Below are 15,331 nucleotides of genomic sequence, written 5' to 3'. Positions count from 1 at the left end.
GTCTCGCCCAAGTCTTCTTTGCTCCCCGGTCGTCCTCTTCCAGGCTCTTCATCCCTCTCCCCTGGCTCATCTCATTTTCTCCCTCTTGCCCCGCCTGTTGCCTTTAATTGAGGGGTCAGCAACCCCGTCATCTCGCCATCCTCCGGGGCTGCCGCACACAAATGAAAAAGCCTCGCAGCCCTTGGGTTTGAGGCTTGAAAAGTCTCCTGCCTTAGCCTACTCTGACCCCGAAACTGTCAGCCACGCTCTGCTTCTCCCCTTCCCGGTGTCGCTGGGTGGGCGGCTGGCGGAGACCTGGCATTGTGTCTTTTGGGAGGAGATCGCCCCCAGGGCCTTCAGCTGGAGGGCTGCTCCGGGGGGCAATTCGCAGTCCCAGGCACCGCTCGGGAGAGAAGTGCCATCGGGTCGCCTGCTTCCTCCTCGGCGGCGGTCCCTCATCCCGGCCGCGACCGGACAGCGGGGAGGCGGGACTGAGCCTCTGGTCAGGGTGACATCCGAGACAAGACGCCTCACCAGGCCCTGACACCCTGCAGCGCGGCGGGCAGAGGGCTCTGCGGGCTGGCGCTCGGCCCACCTGCGCCGAAGCCCGAACTGGCCTGCGGGACTGGGGGCGCGGGACCCGGGGGTGCGCCCGCGTAGCCGCCGCCGTAGCCCGCACAGTAGGGAGCGCCCGCGTAGGGGCTGTAGCAGGAATAGGGGGCCGCCGCCGCCCCGTAGGGGCCGGGGAAAGCGGGCGCGCTGGGTCCCAGGCAGGGCTTGCCATCGCGCACCAGCACGGGCACCGCCACCCGGCGCGGCGCTAGGGGGTGGCCCGCCAGTTCCAGGGACTTGTCCTGGCGCTGTCTCTTGCACTTGTAACGTCGGTTCTGGAACCAGATCTTGACCTGCGTCGACGTGAGCTGCAGCGCGCTGGCCAGATGCTCGCGTTCTGGGGCCGACAGGTACCGTTGCTGCTTGAAACGCCGCTCCAGCGCCAGCACCTGCGCCTGCGAGAACAGCACGCGCGGCTTCCGCCGGGGCCGCGCGGCGGGACGCTCTGCGCCGTCCCCGCGCGCGCCGCCGCCGCCGTCCCCCACGTGGCGCTCAGGAACCCGGGTCCCGCCGCCGGGGAACGAGGCCGCGCTGAGGACGGGCTCTAAAAGCACAGGAGGGAACACCGTCAGCGCCAGCCTGAGGCTCACCGGAGCGATTTTCCCAAGGGACGCCCCTCCTCCCTGGTAGCCTTCACCTTGCGCGCCGGTCTCTTCCTTCTGCTCACCCCTCACCCCGTCCCAGGTCGCTCTAAATGTTCCTTTCCCTCAAGTTGTCTCTTTTGTACCTGTGGTGATGATTGGTGCTTGTGGTTTAGTCCCTAAGTCGTGTCTGATTCTTGCGATCCCATGGACTGTAGCCCATCAAGCTCCTCTGTCCATGGGATTTGTCCAGGCAAGAATACTGGAGTGGATTGCCATTTCCTTCTCTAGGGGATCTTCTGGATCCAGGGATTGAATTCAGGTCTCCTGCGTTGCAGGCGGATTCTTTACCGACTGAGCCACCACGGAAGCGTAATGCAAGTTGTGACTCTCTGTGTTTCTCAGTGTACAGCCGTTTCCCCAAAGGTAGACTCTTGGTCAAGACTCTAAGCTTCATTTTCTTCTTAGAATGTCTGTATCTGGGCTGTTCACTTTGACTGCAATTCTCAGGTGTGGGTAAGTTTGGGGAAACATTTGCTGCCAGTCTATTCGATAGAGACTAACTTTAGATTGCTCTTGGTGGAGAAGGAGAGAGAGCCTGATTATCCACTGTGGCCCTGCTTCTAACGCTCCGGGGCTCCAGTGCTACCCACCTTTACTGGCATCCTTGCTTCTTTTGTCATCAGGGACCCACCCCATGTTTCTGGAACACGATGCTTTGTAATCCAAATTAACAAAACAAAATAATTTCTGGCTCCTGATTCTTGGCTCAGAAACTAAGGTTCTGAGCCAAGGTATATAAATTTAAGATCCACATTTGGCTTTTTTTTTTTTTAAGTGGTCTCTCCTCTTTCCGACCTCCCTGGCAAGCAGGTTGCATTGGCTCCTCCCTGACTTCCTGTTTGGAAGAGGCAGAGCTCCCAAAGATCACCCCAGGGCAGCTGTGCCCAGCCGGCCAAAATGCAAGCTTCCTTTGCTTTTATCCTACATCTCTCCTATTTTGGCAAAGCTCTGTTTTTACCCAAGGATAAGAAGGGAGGCTTCCCAGGTGGCTCAGTCGTAAAAAAATCTGCCTGCATTGCTTGCCAGTGCAAGAGACGTAAGAGACTCGGTTTCTATCCCTGGGTCAGGAAGATTCCCCTGGAGAAGGAAATGGCAAACCACTCCAGTATTCTTGCCTGGAGAATTTCATGGACAGAGGAGCCTGGCAGCTGACAGCCCATGGGGTCGCAAGAGCCGGACACGACTGAGTCACAGAGCAAGAACAAGCAGGGAGGCAGTGCTAAGTTTTCATGAAATTCATGAGAGGAGGAAACCGGAATGTGGAGTGGTGCATGTGTGTGGTGAGGTAGAGCAGGATGCTCCTAATTAGACCCAGTGCTGTCGGAACCGACTCAAATCCACAGCCAGCTGGCACAGTCTCCTGTGGGATGGCATTTCAGACTGAGGAAACAAGACCTTCCTCCAGCGAAGCCTGTGTTCAGACAAACTGAGAACGTCTCTCCCCGCAAAGAGGAAAAATATTGACAAGGGTTTGTTTTCTTGGCAAATCAAAATGTAACCGCTGGCCTTCAGTGACTCTGTGGAGCCAGCAAGACCCCACTTGGGAGTTGCTGACCACTCAGGCCAAGGGGCTTCAGGCCACCCCAATCCCTCCTAGTCACAGTTTGGAGTCCCTGTCACCCTGTGTCCATGAAAGCAAGGTGGGGATGGAGTTCCCCAGGAATGTCCCTTCTGCGAGTGATCAGTGGCTGCCGTGGCCCCCAGGCTGAGATCCTGGAGCCCGGCCCCTTCTCATTGTCTCTGCCCCAGGTGCAACAGCAGCGGACGAGCGCGCTTCTGTGTCTTCAGCTGCGAGGTGACAGCAATGGTCAGAGGAGTGTGACCCTTCTTTGGCAAAGCCGAAATCAAAGGTCAGTTGGCTGAGCAGCACTGGGGGAGTTGAGGGCTTAGAGTCTGCTGCAGAAAATTCACAGGTTTCTTTAAGAACACAGCCAAGTGTGCTGTTCTCCAGGCTCCTGGCTGCTGCTGGGTTGTGTTCAGTCACACTGTGTCTGACTCTTTGCGACCCCATGGGCTGCAGCACTCCAGGCTTCTCTGTCCTTCAGCATCTCTCAGAGTTTGCTCCAACTCCACTGAACCCATGATGCCATCCAACTGTCTCATCCGCTGTCGTCTCCTTCTCCTCCTGCCCTCAATCTTTCCCAGCATCAGGGTGTTTTCCAGTGAGTTGACTCTTCACATCAGATGGCCAGAGGGTTGGAATTTCAGCTTCAGCATCATTCCTTCCAATGAATATCCAGGGTTGATTTCCTTTAGGATTGACTGGTTTGATCTCCTTGCAGTCCAAGGGGCTCTCGAGTCTTCTAACTCCAAATGAGCATCTTTATTTTCTTCATGTGGTCAGTTTGAGGCTCAAAGAGAGTGGCTGTGGCACAGCTTGGCTGAGGAGACTGGGCCTGTGAGGATCCTCCTGAAGCCCCCAGACCTGCATGAAGGCTGTGAACTGAGACGCAGAGTTTGGCAAGAGGAAGAGTGGCTTTTTCACCCCTCAGACTGTCGAGTCTCCCCTGCCAAAGCTTCCCAGATGGCAGGAGCCAACCCATCACAAGCCCTGTCCACCTCTTCCCTTCCTGCAGCTGGACGCAGATCCCTGGGTCTGTCTGCCAACGTACAGGTTGTGCCTTCAGAGACCAGACACTGAGACTCTGCTGGGATCGTCTGTCTCCCAGAGCAGCTAAAACTCGAGCTGCCCTTACTGAGCTGCAGTCTGAGGAACGACTGGGCTGGCCACTCAGCAAGCTCCAAAAAAGACTGGGCTGGGACTGATCCCAGAGCCTAAAAGAGCTTCCTCTCCCAAAGCGCCCCACTGTTTTGATGGCTACACTTTTGGCAGATGGTCTAGAGTAGAGAGAGACTAGGAGATGGCAGGGAAAGCTGGTGGTGATGAAGCACAGCTAAGATACTGCAGAGGATTTTGCTGTAAGAAAGAAGCTATGCTCTGTGATGACCTAGAGGGGTAGGGTGTGAGGGAGGTTCAAGAGAGAGGGGATATATGTGTACTTATGACTGATTCACTGTTGTTGTATGGCAGAAATCAACACAACATTGTAAAGTAATAATCCTCCAATTAAAAATCAATTTTAAAAAAGGAAGAGAAACTGGAGTTTCTGGAAACTGCCTCAGTGAGTAGGGGGGGATGTGTTTCCGGGAATCATGTAGGACAGGCTGTGGAAATAGTGAAACCCCAAGATTCAGGACCTTATTTTCGTTAGGAAGTCTGGAGGGGATGGTAGAGGGGGCTGAGAGTCCAGTCCTTCTGACTCTTCGAGTGAAAAAAAATGGGGCTAGCCCTAGGAGCCGGGAAGACCAGGAGATGAGTGTCCCCCCCAAACGCCAATTGGTAATGATCCAACCCCACTCCTTGGTCTCCCTGTAGGATCCAAGGCCCCAGCTCGTACTCACCTGGCTCACCCACCGGTTCAGCATCCATCTCTGTGACTAACTCACTGCGACCCCTGGAAGGCTCCGACCCTTCCTGCCTCCTGTCTTCGCTGTCTGCGCTCCGGATGCTGGGGACCTCGGAGCCTCGCTGTTCTGGGACCGCTCGCAGGTACTGAAAGTTTTCCGGGCTCCTCCGTGTCCTCTGGAGTTGCAAGGCATCCGGGCCGAGATGCTCACGCTCTAGGCTCAGGATGTCATTGACCGAAAAGGGAGTGGAGGTGACGGGGTTCAGTAACATCCCAAAGGCGGCGGGGGCGGGGCTGGGGCGTCCCTGGTCCCCACAGAGCGGAGCGCCCAGAGCTTTCCGTTTTGTCGCTGCAGGCCCCGCAGACCCAAGATCTGCGACAGACGCCCAGCGTCCCGGATCGCGCCTTCCTCTGGACCATCCCTGCCAGACGATTGACCCTGAGAGCCGAGTGACAAAACCGCGGAATCCCATTGGTTCCTGCGGAACCCACGTGTTAACTTAGCATCTTCCCCGCCGGCCAGCCGCCCACCCGCCGCAGTCCTTTCTTCTCTCGCCCTCCTAATTTCTCACCAACCTCCAGCCACTTTCCGGAAGGTTTGGGTTCTCAAAACCAAGGAAAAGGGGAGAGAGAGTGCGCGCGGCTCGCATGTAATGTGAATACATTACAAACCAGAGCTTCCGAAGTCAACCATGGGTCCCTCGGGACTCTCCTAGAAAGTGTGTGGAGATGGGGGTGGAACCCTTGCTCTACAACCCAAGTCGGTCCCTCCCGACACGGCTGGAAAACTCTAGAGCGAGATCTCTGGGCACGCGCAGGATTGGATGTGAAAGCCGGAGTCTTAGTGCGCGCACCGTCGGAGCCAAGAGGCTGGGAGCTCCTTCCAGGGAGCAGAAGCTGGACCCTGGAGGAGCGAGTCTTGACTCTCCACGGCCAAGACTGCTGTGGAACTGCCTCATTTATAGCCGAGTCGGGTGCGGGAAACAAAGATCTGTCACTTCCCAGGAGGGACCTCTCAGCCCTGGAGCTAAGAAAGACTTTTAGGAGCTATGCCGAGGGAGATTCTGGCCTCTTTGCAGGCTATCGAGTGGGTGGAGATGAGGAAAGGAATCGCCCTCTCCCCGGTGTAGGTGCCAGACAGGGGCTCACTTTACCTTTCACGACTCTAAGTTCCTTCTTTTCCTCCCCTAATTTACCCTCCCTAAAGTTGTCTTGAGTGTGTGAGCATGCGTGTAGGAACGCGGCGTCCCAAGAAAGGGTGGGAAGTTTTGACTAGCATCAGATCTTCAGAAAAGCTCCTTGGACGCAGCCAGCGTCGAATAAAGGGAGCCTGTGTGTACAGTGAAGGAAATGGCAACGAACTCCAGTATTCTTGCCTTGGTAATCCCACGGTCAGAGGAGCCTGGAGGGCTACAGTCCATGGGGTCGCAGAGTCGGACACGACTGAGCGACTAAGCGCGCACGTTGGTGTGTAGTCTTCAGGAACACGTAGGTGCAGTCCGCAGATCCGGACTCGCCCTGGAACGTATCATCTGTAGGCTTTGGGCGAAGTATTTACTCTTCCAATCTCAGGCGTAATAAAAAAAAAAAAAAAAAAGGAGATAAGAATAAGCCCATAATAGGATGACTGCGAGAATTAAATGGGATTATGTGTGTGTATGAAACTGCAAGAACTGTGACTACTTATACTACATGGTTTGGTCAAACGTAATTCGAGGTCAACGGTCAGAGCACAGAATCTAAAAAATATAAAAAAATTAAACTCAAATGAGACCTCATTAGAGTTCTTTTTGGAAATTCAGATAAAATGTTTCTTAAACAAACCTTCTTTGGAGAATTGGATATTCTAAGAACTGACTGGGCATGATTATTTCCTGAAACCTGGATAAACTGTGTACATCTCCCCAGTCTAGTGGGCACAAAATTTCTTGCAAAAATTAATGCAAATTTGATGGTTCTTCCAAGAAATGATTTCTATATACTGTATCATTTGATCTTTGCATCAAAGACAGACCCGAGTGTTTTCAGTTTCTCTTTTCTTTTCTTTTCTTATTGAGGAATTGAAATCAGAGAAGCTGAGCAACTCAGGAGGTGACCCAACTCCTCAATGGCAGGGTGAACCAGGACTTCTGTTTTGCTAAAACAAAATCCTCCCACCTCCCTGAGACATGGCTTTGCCCTCAGAGATGTCAAAATCTTTCAATGACCCATAAATTTATTTAAATGTTTTTATTTTATGATTATAAAAGTCATGCACACTTTGGAAAAACTAAGGAAAAGTTGAAAAGAGCTTAAGCTCCGTATAGAGATGATATTTTAGCTCTCTTAAGTATATATTTCTGCAGGTGTGAGCTCATAAGGTAGATGAAGCTTATATATTTTAAATTTACATTATAAGCATGTCTAGCTTCAATAGAGTTTTTACAGTTATATTTTTAAATGGCAATGCAATAGTCCATGTTATGGCTGGCCACCTGATTCAAAGAGCAGGCTCATGTGAGGCAGTTCATGGGGTCGCAAAAAATCAGACACTACTTAGCCACTAAACAACAGTGAATGAACCGCAAGAAACTGTTTATAATTTTAGATTATGGCGATTTGTTTTTCTGTCGCTGTGAATAATTCTTCAGAGAACATCCTTGTCAACATTTTGGATTATTTTCTCGGGATAAATATGTAGAATAAACAATGAATCAAATAATACGATCCTCTAAAATACATTTCACGACTTCCTAGAAAAACAGTATTAAGGTATCCTCCTCCTTTCAGAGGGTACAAGCGACAGGTAGGTGAATATTTACAACCACCACCAGGACACCCAAAAGACGGAGAATTTCTTGATAGAACTTTTCCATTCAGAGCACGTGGGGTGGGCGCTCCTCCTACTTCGCTCCCACGTCTGGCTCAGTCCTCGCCTTCCAAGCTCGGCTGGGAGTGGATCCTGTTTAAAAACTTTAAGCCTCAAACCTGCCAGCGCGTTCTTCTAGAGTGGAGTTCTCTCGGCGGACTGCCGCCCTCAAGGAAGTCATAGAAGAAAGAACATCTTGAGAGAAATTGGCATCAGCAGCCGTGAGTTAAAATCCTGCTCTCAGGTCCCCGGTTTGCTGCGAAGGATCAACTGAGATCTGGGACATGGGAAGGATTCCCAACCCCTCTCAAGCGGTGCAAACACAAACCTTCGTTACGGAAAGGGCTCAGGCTGCCCCGGGCAAATCCGAAGAGAGGAGACCACAGCGCGCTGGGCCACCGCGGCCGCGAGAGCAGCGGGCGGAGAACCTGCATCTCAGCGCTCGGGGCTCGGCTTCCAGAGTCACCTCCGCGGCTTCGATCACCGGTTCCCGGGACATCGCGGCAAACTGGCCGAGCCTCCCCGACCCCTACCCTTTCTTCCGGATTCAGCGCCAGGGCGCTCAGAGTCGCGCCCAGGAGAGTGCAACAGATGCGCCGATCTCGTCCCTTCCCGGTCAACCTGTTGCCGCCGCGTTAGACCAGCCGGCGGCCGGAGGAGAGCTCAAGCACCGGCTGTTTGCAGGAGCGCGGGAGTCCCGGAGGGGAGCGGAGGGACCAGGCCCAGCGTGGGCAGAAAAGCCTGGAGTCCCGGCTCTTACGCGCAGCCTGGTACTCAGCGCAGCGTGGATTAGGAGGTGCAGTGTGTGTGAGTGTGAGAGTGTGTGTGTGTGTGTGTGTGTGTGTGTGTGTGTGGTGTGTCCCTTGGGCCCGAGTGGAGCAGTCACCATCTCTGTACTTAAGATAGAGGGGACCGTGCGGGGCGGCGGGGAGTGGTGGTGACCGGGGCGGATCCGCCTTCCTCCACTCGCGCACACAGTAAACGCTCCAACAATACTACGTCCTCAGGCGTGTTCTGAGCGCCTGCCTTGCGCCAGTTACGCCCAGGCTCTGAACATAGTGAGGAAATGAGGGGTCTTCGCCTTTTAATTTTATCCCATTCTGGCAAGGGAGCACGTCTGCATGCTCTGTCGTGTAGGCTCTTGGCGACCCCACGGACTGTAGCCCGCCTGGCTCCTCTGTCGATGGGATTTCCCAGGCAAGAATACTGTAGTGTCATTGCCTCCTCCCGGGGATCTTCCCAACACAGGGATGGATCCTGCATCTCCTGCACTGGCAGACGGATTCTTTACCACTGAGCCGCCTGGGAAGTCCCCTTCAAGGGAGACAAACTCCTATACCATTCCCACAAAGTGTGATGCCTGGCACAGTCATATGGAATTCATGCACAATATTTATTGAAACTTCCCATTGGTGGTTAACAAAAGTTCTTTTGTCCCCCTATTTCAGACTTTCCCAAAATGAGGAGATTCCATCTCTAAAATTCGATACACAACAGGTGACTTTCCAGTCTGGCACTGGGGCCCATGGGCTTCCAGGAAATCAACGGTCTCTAAGGTCTTTGATGGGAGTCCCCATGAGACCGGACTGGGTCCCTGGGTCTGTCGTCACAGCTGTATTCCCAGGCCAGTCACCAGCACAGTAGCTCTTCAATCAACTTTTGTTCCACTAAGGAACTTACCTTGTTTACCTGGGGATAGTCCCTCGGATACCCTGAGGGCTGATTCAGTGGTGTCTCTGGACTGCAGCAAGTGGGGAGACTGATCGCCACCCCCCCACTGGCCCTTTCTGCTTTGCCATGTTTTTTATGGGGTTCTTTAGCCCACAGTCTTAGAAATTTTATTTAAATATTTTATATTCTAAATTAATCCTAGAAAATATAAACTCAACAGTAAGAGTTTAGACTGCTGCAAATTGAGGTTTTCTTGGGGGGGGGTGGGTGTTGTGGTGGTACTGATGACTTTATCTGAGGTTTTGTTGATGTATAATGTTATGTAAGTTTCAAGTATACAACACAGTTATTTTTAATTTTTAAAAGTTATACTCTAGTTATAGTTATTATAGAATATTGGCCATTTAAAAATATTATCCTGGTGGCTCAGACAGTAAACAACCCGTCTGCAATGCGGGAGATCTGGGTTGGGAAAATCCCCTGGAGAAGGGAATAGCAGCCCACTCCAATATTCTTGCCTGGTGAATCCCGTGGACAGAGGAGCCTGGCGGATTACAGTCCATGGGGTCGCAAAGAATCAGACACAACTGAGTGACTTAGCACAGCATAAAAATATTATAATAGCTTACTTTTGAATATGTGAAATATTAACATAATTCTTAAAAATGTTTTTATGTGGACTATTTTTAAAGTCTTTGTTGAATGTGTTACAATATTGCTTCTGTTTTTTGGCCCCAAGGCATGTGGGGTCTTACCTTCTGACCAGGAATTGAACCCACACCCCCTGCATTGGAAGGTGAATTCTTAGCCACTGAACAGGCACGGAAGTCTCGAAATATTAACATAATTCTACAAGTTAAAAGTGTGCAAAAAGAAGTGGCAAACCAACTTTATCCTTTCCATTCCATTCTCTGTCTTTCCTGGTTCCTATAAACTCCCAATCTCATTGGTTCCCCACTGTCCTCTGTTTTGTGCAAATGAGCAGCTACATTTATGTATTTTCTATTTCTCCTTCTTCCTGACCTGACAAGGTAGCATAATATGGGGACTCTTTCTTGTTCCAAAGCAATGACCTTTATTAAGATTTTTGTGTTAATATCAATCAGTGCTTCTGATTGGTACTTGTAGATGGCTCTGCTTCATAACACAGGATGTCACAGCTGCAACAATGATATCTATGATGTCTATGCATTTTCTACCTACCTCTCCTTTGCTTCCCTGGAGAAGGAAATGGCAACATACTCCAGTATTCTTGCCTGGAGAACTCCATGGACAGAGGAGCCTGGTGTGCTACAGTCCGTTGGACACGACTTAGTGATTAACATACTCCTTTGCTGAAAATAAGCTATTCCATGTCTGCAGTATACTCAGAACACTGAGCATCTCCCACTATTTGTAACTGCATAGGTCTTTGTAGCCTCATTCTCACAGAATGCCTTATTGTAGTTTTAAAGTAAATCCTTTCAAAACAACTCAATGGTTTTTCTCTTTTTTTTTTTCTTTAAAATAATGGTTTCTTTTAAATGATGGTTTCTCATGTTTTCTTTTTAGCCTAATTGTCTCTGTTTTATAGATAAATAACACTGATGGTCCAAAATCAAACAGCTACCAGAAGAAAATTAGAATTCAGGTTTTCTCACTACAAATGCTGGTTTCCTTTCTGCCATATTCCAGTGTTACAAAGACATCAGCCTTCACCTCTGTGCCCACTTTAATTTCCTCAAGAGAAGAAAGGAAGATTTGAAAAAGAAAGACTGAGAACAATTTGACAAAAAGAACTGGACTCTTTTATACAGTTTTCTTTTTTATTTTAAATTCATATTTGCATCTCAACTTATGAATTCTCAAAATAATTCTGTGAGTTGTGTAAAGCAGTTATTATTTCTAGTTTGCAAAGGAAGAAACCAAGACAGAATACAATGAAAAAACCTATTCTGAATCACCTATGTCTCCTCATTTTCAGGATGGCGCTCTTTCCTTTATAGCACAAAAACTAATATAGTTGCTTAGTTATCATCTTTTCTTAGGTTTCTTCCTAGTTCTTTGCTCAGTACCCTTAGCACACTTGTTTCTAAGAAAAATTCACTACATATTTTTAAATTTCACTGAAACTACCACTCCAATATTTTCCAAATTATTCCAATCAATTCAGTAGAATTTTTTGAGTGCCCATTACATATGGGGAAGGTAAGCACATAATCTATCATTTAAAGCAGGACTTTTAAAAAGGAAGGATTCATTAGATGGATTTCAGGCATAAACCACAGCTGTTCCAGGGACCTGACCCAGGGATCAAACCCGGGTCCCCCACATTCTAGGTGGATTCTTTTACTGCTGAGCCATTGGGGAAGCCCATATAGTACTTTGCAAATACTCAGGACACAGATAAATAGTACCTTCTCCAGAATCCTCCAGGAGTAGGCAATCCAGCAAGAAAGAAGACAGGTGAACTTTTATTGTAAATGTCACCAGCACTTCTTTATCTGGTAGACTGGCATTAGTGTGTCTAGTTTCACCTGACTGCTGAAGGAAAATATTTTTATTTATAATGATATTTTCATCATCAACATCTCTGATGTAGACCTGATTACCGTATTTAACGGAGTGGTTAATACTGGTGCATGCTTTATTATACTGCACAAAGTAGGCCCACCTACAGTCACATGCCTAAGGCCCTCTCGCTGGCACAGGACTCTCCCCAGAATAGGGCTGCTCCCAGTACCTATTCCAACTAATAGATACTCTTTCACAAGTTGCTTTTATTCACTTAACAATATGTTGGTTCAAAAAGACCTACCTTATTCTTTTTTACAGTTGCCTAGTACTTCATTGTGTGAATGTACAGCGTTTGCCCAACTACTCTCGATTGACCGAGCATGAATTCGGTTTTCCCAGTATTTTGCAAGTACTAACAGTGTTGCAGTGAGTGATATTGCTGCCGTGTGGCTTTGTTCCATTGGAGATGTTTCTTCAGAGTGCATTCCTAGAAGTGGGATTGTGGGTCAGAAGCAAATGAATAGATAATATATGTTCAATTGCCAGGCGCCTGTCTGGAATGATTGTATAGGCTTGCTTTCCACCAGCAATGTATGAAAGTGCCTGTCTCCCCTGTAGTATCCTGGTCCAAAGAATGTGTTATACCTTTTAATTTTCACTAATCTGATAAGTGAGAAGTGGTATCTTGGTATTGTTCTAATTTGCATTTCTCTAATTATGAGTGAAATGGATCATCTTTTTATGGGATATGTATGTATGTCTGTATGTATGTACATGTATAAAAATACACCAATATATAAACAGATACACATTTATTTGTTTGTTGTTTATTTGACCCCTCAGGGGGCATGTGGATCCTAGTTCCTTGACCTGGTGCGGAACCTGCACCTCCCAGCCCCCATTTGGAAGGGTGAAATCTTAACCACAGGCCCACCAGGGAAGTCCCAGGTACATTTAAGTTACATCTTCCATTTTCTATCTAATTTTAAGAGTTTCTATGTATGTTAATGATTTTGGCCACCTGTGCTAAATGTTACAAATATTCCCTCCTGTTTGTCAGTTATCTTTAACTTCTTTTCCTTTTTGTCAGGTATTTTAAAATGTAGTTATGTGTATTAATCTTTTCTTTTTAAAAATGTTTATTTGACTGTTCTTGGGTCTTAATTGCAGCTTGGGGAAACTTCAACCTTCCTTGTGACATTGGGGATCTTAGTTCCCTGACCAAGGATCGAACCTGGGGTCCCCTGCATTGGGAGCAGGGAGTCTAGACACTGGACACCAGAGAAGTCCCAATCTTTTCTTTTATTGTCTCTAGATTAGAGCCGTTGTGAGAAAAGCTTCTCCTACACCCAGGTTAATCTCCCCTGCTTTCTTCTAGTATTTGTGTAGTTCCAGTTGTTTATTTTTAAATGTACTTGGAGTGCATTCCAGTGTATGGTGTGGGTTGAGGATCTAGTATTATTTTTTCCAATCAACTGTTTTGGGACCATTTAAAGATTCCTCTGCGGTGACTTTCAGAGGCACCCTCTGGGAACCTCTGAAAAATATGTACAAAAATCGCAGGGTTAGGGGAGGAATATGAGTGGAGTGAAAAGTGGAATGGGGGAAGTGATTTATCAATTGTTTAAAAAGCAAGTAGCTTTTCAACTTCTCTTCGTCATCTCTCCACAACCCCGTTTTGCTGTCTGACACAGTTATAGTCTTGCTGCCAGACCTCTGGGGCTGGACGCCCCCCTCAACCCCACCAAGCCCGGCGACCAGCTGTGGAGCGTGGGGACCCTGAGCCTCCTCCCGCCCGCTCGGGAGCAAAAATGACCGTTCCCTAGAGCCGGGGAGCGGGGTGAGGGCGGGGATGGGGACACGCCGGGGCTACTCTGCGGGGCCATTCCGCTCCCGGGAGCCCCAGGCAGGGGCCGGGCCTCGGCGATACCCTGAGCCTCTTATCTGCGGCCGCGCTTCCAGCTCCATTTCAATTAACATTCCTGCGCCCGGCCGCCCCACCGCCTGATAGCGCCGACCACCACCCCGCGGGAGTGAGTCCCCACCCCTGGAAAAATAAACTCGGCCCCAGCGGCTCTGTATGTGTGTGTGTGAAGGGGGGAAGGGGCTGCAGAGACTCAGGTCAAATAAACAGCTCTGCCCAGAGCGAGCCGTGCGGAAGCTGCGCGGTTGCGCCGCAGGATGGCGAGTCTCGGTCGCGGTCGGGGTGGGCTCGGGTCCGGGCACCATGAAGCCGAAGAGCCGCAGATGTGCCGCAGACGTGCGCCGGCTGCTGCGCGGTCCCTCCACACTGCCTGGCTGCAGGTGCTCTTTAGTAAACTGGCAGTCAGCGGTCTTGCTGAGCCTTCCTGATACCCCCCAAAGCCCGTGAAGTGATCAAGTGCATCGCCTCGTCCCCAGGGCCCTAGAGAGAGGGACTTCACACAGACAGCCTGACCTTCGGGGTCAGACAGATCCTTTCCAGGCCGTTTTTAGTATCTGGTGTCTTGCTCAGCTTGGGCATCCATGATCTCATTGATGTCCCTTTGAGATAAGTACCTCAGATCTCAGCATCTCATTCCCAGGGATGGGGTGTTGAGGGGTAGAGTTCCAGTAACTTGTTTATAGCCATTGGCTTTCTGAGGCAACAATGACAGGTCTAGCACACAGGACTTTGGAGTCTGGCTCCAAGTTGCACCTTCCTTATGAGCTCAGGCACTGGCAAATTGCTATAAATGATATTCTAGTATTATTGTTATTCCCTGCCAATGTAAAACGTTTCAACACCTCAGGGCACACTGGTGGAATTCAGAGCTGCCTGGTAACTGAGTGTATGTGTGTGGAATATCCAAAGCGGAAAACATTCTAAATGGAATATTTCTACAAAAAATTCACTGTTACAAAACATCAGAAACTTCTTTATTCCTTTAATAATTGCACTTTCTTCAATTATTTTTCCAGAACTCACCATCCAGGGGCCTTCTATTGCCCTCTAGAGCCAGCCTGGGCTTCTGAACTCGCTCTTTTAATAAAGAAAAAAAAGTATGATACAAATAAATGCCTTGTGTCTTGTGCGTTTGATTTTAAAAGGCAATTTAAGCACATCCTTTAGGGAAACTAGAAACCTGCTAAGGTGTGTTGGGTGAAGATTAGACTAGCAGACAGTAATTGTGAAGTAAAGGGTTAGTCACTCAGTTGTGTCTAACTCTTTGCAACCCCAAGGAATATAGCCCACCAGACTCCTCTCTCCATGGGGTTCTCCAGGCAAGAATACTGGAGTGGGTTGCATTTCCTTCCGCAGGGGATCTTCCTGGCCCAGCGATTGAACCTTCTTCTCCTGCGTTGCAGGCAGATTCTTTACTGTCTGACCCACCTGGGAAGCCCACTTTGCATATAAGGACTTTAATTTGTAATGTAGTTGTGGGTTTCCATGCTTGTTAATCCTGGATGGATGCTAAAGAAAATGGAAACTCTTCTGACTCTCTCCCAGAAACTTATGGATGTTTCCCTCAGAATCCAGGGAAAGGCACGTGGGCCCCTGAGCTGGGGGAGGGTCCATGGCCGAGGGAGCCGCAGGAGCAGATCCATTACCCTCTCCCCAGTGGGCACTCTCCCTGTGTAAGTGGTGGCCGAGGGGCAGCCTCCCGGACAAAGACGGAGTACACGGCACAGGCGGCTGGTGGCCCCAAGATAAA

General features: G+C 49.5%; 2 protein-coding genes across 5 annotated transcripts; one reads left to right on the top strand and one right to left on the bottom strand.

Annotated features, from left to right (window-relative positions):
* Nucleotides 1-509: 509 nt before the first annotated feature.
* On the bottom strand, nt 510-4,914 carry NKX2-6 (NK2 homeobox 6). The gene is made up of 2 exons (XM_043927469.1): nt 4,638-4,914; nt 510-1,135 (listed from the first exon to the last, which is right to left on the bottom strand). Exons 1-2 carry the CDS (start codon nt 4,912-4,914, stop codon nt 510-512), a joined length of 903 nt encoding a protein of 300 aa, XP_043783404.1.
* A 2,682-nt stretch (nt 4,915-7,596) lies between these two features.
* LOC122710205 lies at nt 7,597-14,689 on the top strand. 4 transcript variants are annotated; one of them, XM_043927847.1, is made up of 4 exons: nt 7,597-8,286; nt 11,976-12,083; nt 12,501-12,605; nt 14,598-14,689. In XM_043927847.1, exons 1-3 carry the CDS (start codon nt 7,775-7,777, stop codon nt 12,577-12,579), a joined length of 699 nt encoding a protein of 232 aa, XP_043783782.1. In that variant the 5' UTR covers nt 7,597-7,774; the 3' UTR covers nt 12,580-12,605; nt 14,598-14,689. The 4 variants fall into 4 exon arrangements, 1 of the variants encoding a protein (XP_043783782.1); XR_006345850.1 differs by lacking the exon at nt 11,976-12,083 and having other exon boundaries at nt 7,597-8,260; XR_006345849.1 differs by lacking the exon at nt 11,976-12,083.
* The last annotated feature ends 642 nt before the right edge of the window (nt 14,690-15,331 follow it).

Source organism: Cervus elaphus, chromosome 16, assembly GCF_910594005.1.
Source record: "Cervus elaphus chromosome 16, mCerEla1.1, whole genome shotgun sequence".
In the NCBI taxonomy this organism is placed as follows: domain Eukaryota; kingdom Metazoa; phylum Chordata; class Mammalia; order Artiodactyla; family Cervidae; genus Cervus; species Cervus elaphus.
The sequence above is the reverse complement of the archived record's forward strand: the minus strand, read 5'-3'. Positions and strand labels throughout refer to the sequence as shown.